This window comes from Nematolebias whitei, chromosome 21 (assembly GCF_014905685.2).
Source record: "Nematolebias whitei isolate Nwh7 chromosome 21, NemWhi1, whole genome shotgun sequence".
NCBI classification, from domain to species: domain Eukaryota; kingdom Metazoa; phylum Chordata; class Actinopteri; order Cyprinodontiformes; family Rivulidae; genus Nematolebias; species Nematolebias whitei.
In genome coordinates this window covers 21,036,630-21,041,390 of record NC_056518.1, presented here as the reverse complement: position 1 = coordinate 21,041,390, position 4,761 = coordinate 21,036,630, and the positions used below count along the sequence as shown (strand labels likewise).

The window sequence follows — 4,761 nt, the reverse complement described above, 5'->3', positions numbered from 1 at the left end:
ACACACACACACACACACACACACACACACACACACACACACACACATCAAGTTTTGTATGGCTGGATAAAAGTAAAACACGTTTTCTTTCTTTTTTTGTGTGCGTGTTCTTATAACGCACAATACTTGATGAGATGCTGCCCCCATGTGGTTGGTCAACGTAAAGGTTTAACTTTATGCAGTAAAAATGTGTTTGTTTTTTTTTAAATCTGTTGCAGCTCTGGAGCGTGGTTTGCTGAAGACACTACAGAAGCTGGATGAGTATCTCCGCTCCCCACTTCCTGATGAAATCGACCACAACAGCATAGAGGACATCAAGGTCTCCAACCGCAGGTTTTTGGACGGGGATGAAATGACCTTGGCCGACTGCAACCTGCTCCCCAAACTGCACATAGTTAAGGTAGATCTATAAAGTCTATATCGATTTATTTATTTTAAGTTAGCTTCAGGTCTAGCTGCTGTTGTGGATTTCAGATTTGGCTTTGTATTTCCAACCAGGTTGTGGCCAAGAAGTACAGAGGCTTCGACATCCCCAAAGAGATGACGGCCATCTGGAAGTACCTGAACAATGCTTACACACGTGAAGAGTTCACCAACACCTGCCCCAGTGACAAAGAGATAGAAATCGCTTATGCAGATGTGGCCAAAAGGCTGGTGAAATAAGCTACTCGGTTCCCCTTTCCCGCCTATCTCCAAAACCTCCATTGCCTGTGCCTCCCTCTCCTCAGCATCTGGACTGATGTGCTCAGTCATGAGAAAGAAAATACTCTGGACTTCTTTTCCTTCTCTCATCTAAAACTCCAGTGCTCGAACCCCCTCGTCTCCGGTTTTATGCAGGTCTGATTTTTTTTTTTGTTGAATCAGCAGAGGTCACCCTTGTTCCACCTTTACCAATAATCAGTCTTGTTGCAGAGGAACGTGTGAGATTTTGATGCGATGAAGATGCAGCTACACACAAATGAGAGCTTATCAATATTCAGTCAAGCTCCCTGATAAGTGACCTTCCGGTTGATGTTCTCTCTGCACGTTGGGGGAAACGTCACAAGCTGTTGTTTTTTTTTCCGTTGAAGATTGAAGTAGCTTTTTCTCGAATTGCTAAGAACATTTAAAAAACACATCCTATTTGATTTCATTGTTTTGACTCATTAGATGTTGTGGACAGTGTTGAAGCTTCAGTGTTTCTGCCTTCAGTATTTGACAGGGTTATATAGAAGCTGAAGAGAATCCAAACCTGAGCACCAAGATGCTTTACTGTAAAAAGAAGTCAACATAATTGTAGCTGCAGGTTAAACTACCTGCGATACGTGCTCTGATAAAAGTAGCTGAGCTCAGTAGAATTGTATGAAGTTTTCTTGTACCGGCTGCAGAAGTATAATTATCTCAGGCACTATAAGAACTGAGGTTTACAAACTATCCAACCATATGTAGCTTATAGACAAGTTTATGGCAAGCTTTTTCTTTCATGGCATTCGTCCATTTAAACAAAAGTGCAACCACCTCATGTCAGAATAAAAGAGGAAGTGTCTTCATTTTTATGCTGATTGTAGCAGAAGAATATAAATCTTGAACCAAAAAGAAGTGCGTTGTTCTGTTCTCACTGTGGGCAAAGTCAACAAAAAACATTCAGAATGAAGGACACTATACAGTGAAGGGTCATTGAAGGCAACACTAAAGATATTTATGACTAAACTAATTGAGGAATGTTGGTAATATCTGTTTAAATTTCACTTTTTAATTTGTAGACTGATCTGAGGTAGCGATTGTACGTGTTAGTCTCTGAAAAACTGTTTTTCCCATTTGCCATGTATTTTTTTTTTCTTCAGATTTTTGTTATGAGACAAATCTGACTTAAAAAAAATGAATTGTAAATATTTTTTCATTACTCAAACTTCAGTATGTAAATTTAACGCATATTAGAAATTACAAGAAAAAAAACCCAATTTGTTTCTAGCCTGCTTGGTTTAGAGATCTATAGAAATCATTTCCAATTTGCCTTACTGGTTTTCTTGCTGCAGATGTTTAGCAGGAAGGATTTGTTTTAGGATCATTTCATGGCAACTAACGAGGCGTTTGTACAAAGAAAATATCCATTTGTGGCTTTTTTTTAAAGTAAAATTGACTGAAATTAAATAAACTTCTTATTGGCACTTAGATTCTGTGTTTGGGGAGATTTTGTCAGTGTTACACATCTCAGTTGTTTCTGAGAACAGATGTCCACATCTGTCAGGTTTTTACTTTTGAAGCGTTTGTTAGCTGCATGGCTGACTGAACACGGTCTCAGGAAACTGTTAAGGGGTTAAATCTTTAAGTTAAAATCAAAACGGATAATATTTAAATACTTGAGAGTGATCAAACGTAGTTGTGTGAATGTTTATGAAACGTTCCCTTGTGCAAATGTTAATTTTTTTTGGCTATTTTCACATATTTCAGCTGTTTTGTGCTCTTTTCAGATTTTTTCTGCGAACTACAACATTTTTGTGCTTCTAACTTTGCTAATTTCAGCTTGTTCTGCTTTTTCCAACTACTATTTAGCTGTTTTTACGCTTATTTTAACTTTTTCAGCTAATTCGACATTTTTTGCACTTATTTAAACTTGTTCCAGCCCAATTCAGCAAAAATGTACTCTCCGTTTCCTACTGGTAATTGAAGCTTCTTTCTGTCTTGCTGCTGCTAATTTCATCTTTATTTTAGATAATTTCCACTTTTTTGTGCTTATTTCTGCTTTTTTCAGCATAATTGGACAAATGTGTTTGTCTTTTGCTAATTTAAGCTTGTTCTACCTTTTCAGCTAGTTTTTGGCATTTTAGCTAATCTCTGCTGTTTTCAGATAAGTTTAAGTTTTTTTGTGGTAATTTCTGCTACTTTTCGCTTTACTTTCTTCTGCTAGTTTCAGCTTTTTCTGCTACCATTTAGCTGTTTTGGTGCCAGATTTAACATTTTCAACTAATTCCTTATTTTTGGAGCTTATTTCAGCTCTTTCCACTTCCTTCTGGTAATTTAAGCTTCTTTCTGCCTTTTCAGCTATTTTTTTGTTGTTGCTAATTTCAGGTTTTTTAGCTAATTTTTGTGCTAATTTCTGCTCATTTAAACCTAATTCAGCAAATATGTGTTTTTTCTGCTTTTTTCAGCTATCTTGGACTTGTTCTTACATTTCAGCATGTTTTTAGCGTATTCAGCTGTTTTTCAGCAAATTCTTAAGCAATAAGCGTTTTTTTGTTTGTTTTTTGTTTTTGCAGGAAATGCAGTTTCTGTTTTTGTTTGTTTTCCACTCTGCTTTTTGTACATTTGTAGGACCCCACGAAGCCGAAACGTGTTTACAGCTCTTTGTGTGCAAGGAATGTCTCGTGTGGGTGTCCACCCACTGCAGCTTCCACCTCCGCCTGAAGACACCCTCTTACTGTAAGCTCTGTGATGTTTCTCAGCCAAGTCCTCGGTGTTCCTGCACACAAACAAGTCTGTTCTTTGGGGCTGATCGCAGCCAAAGTTTCACAAGAAAGGGAGAAAAACGGTGCGGGGGCGAAGCAGCTTTTGGATACTCTCCAGATCATTAAAGTGTCGCGTTTCAGTCTCAGACGTTTTCTACACCCTGCTTACTGAGACACTGTCTTTACTTGTAACTCACAGGGAGGAAATCCACCCAGACACAGACTGTGTGTGTGTGCGTGTGTGTGTGTGTGTGTGTGATACTAAACAACACAACAGGCTGGCTATCATTCAGACCACACAATCATTACAAGCAAAGCGAGTGTAATTGGGTAATGTAGGTGAGGCCATGAGGGCTGAGTGTTTTTCAGACATGTTGACTGTGTGTGTGTGTGTGTGTGTGTGTGTGTGTGTGTGTGTGTGTGTGTGTGTGTGTGTGTGTGTGTGTGTGTGTGTGTGTGTGTGTGTGTGTGTGTGTGTGTGTGTGTGTGTGTGTGTGTGTGTGTGTGTGTGTGTGTGTGTGTGTTTGATGTCTAGTTTGAATGTCTAACCTGAATAGACTGATGACATTTTGGCCCGTTCACACTTTGGATTCGACCAAAGGGCGGTTTGAGGGTTAGGACTTGGTTAAACATTAAAGTTTCAATGTAAACTGATGTGTAAAGAAAAAAAAAAAAATTAACACCCATCATAAAGATCAGTTTTTGTGCCATATTTTCTTTAATATACCTTTTTTGTTTTTCTTCTTCCTCTATGCTTTCTGTTTTAAAGGTAATTTAAGCTGCTGTGTCTTTCACACGAGTCAATAGCTCAGTGGAGTCGTTTCTTTTTGGCTTCGGCTCCATCCCTGCTCTGCCAGTTCACTTCTGCAGCTTTTACACAACACCCATTTACACAGCTGACTAAATATTTACTCTGGTAAAGAAGCTCGCTCAAGGGTACACAGTGATATCCCAACTGGGTTTAAAGCCTACAATGTGTGAAAAACTTTCTTTTCATATGGACTCTGTGCACCTGACATTTGATGTGGTTCTACGTCCACTTGTGTTTGAGTTGATCCTGATGACTGACAGGATGCAGACCTGGAGCTGGAGTCTCGGGCAACAGCAAAAAAAAAAAAACATTTAGATGCTCCCAGAAGTATTACCAATAATTTTCATGCACATAATATGCCACCGAGACACCTTGTCTGTGTTTTATTACGAGAGTTATTGCAGCTTTGCAGTGGGAACAATCAGGCAGAGGCTGCCATTATTCATCTGATGAAGGTTTAAGCCTCTAATCGGGTTAAAATCCACATATATAGTTTCGTAAAACAAACATAAAATTCTACAGACG

At 38.8% G+C, this 4,761-nt stretch overlaps 1 protein-coding gene across 1 annotated transcript in view; it reads left to right on the top strand.

Moving 5' to 3' along the window:
- Positions 1 to 2,143, top strand: part of clic4 (chloride intracellular channel 4) — a 19,052-nt gene extending 16,909 nt beyond the window's left edge. Inside the window, exons 5-6 of the mRNA XM_037695422.1 lie at positions 219 to 400; positions 499 to 2,143. Coding sequence (XP_037551350.1) covers positions 219 to 400; positions 499 to 663 — 347 coding nt within the window. The 3' untranslated portion in view covers positions 664 to 2,143. The remainder of the gene's footprint in view (positions 1 to 218; positions 401 to 498) is intronic.
- Positions 2,144 to 4,761: the final 2,618 nt, after the last annotated feature.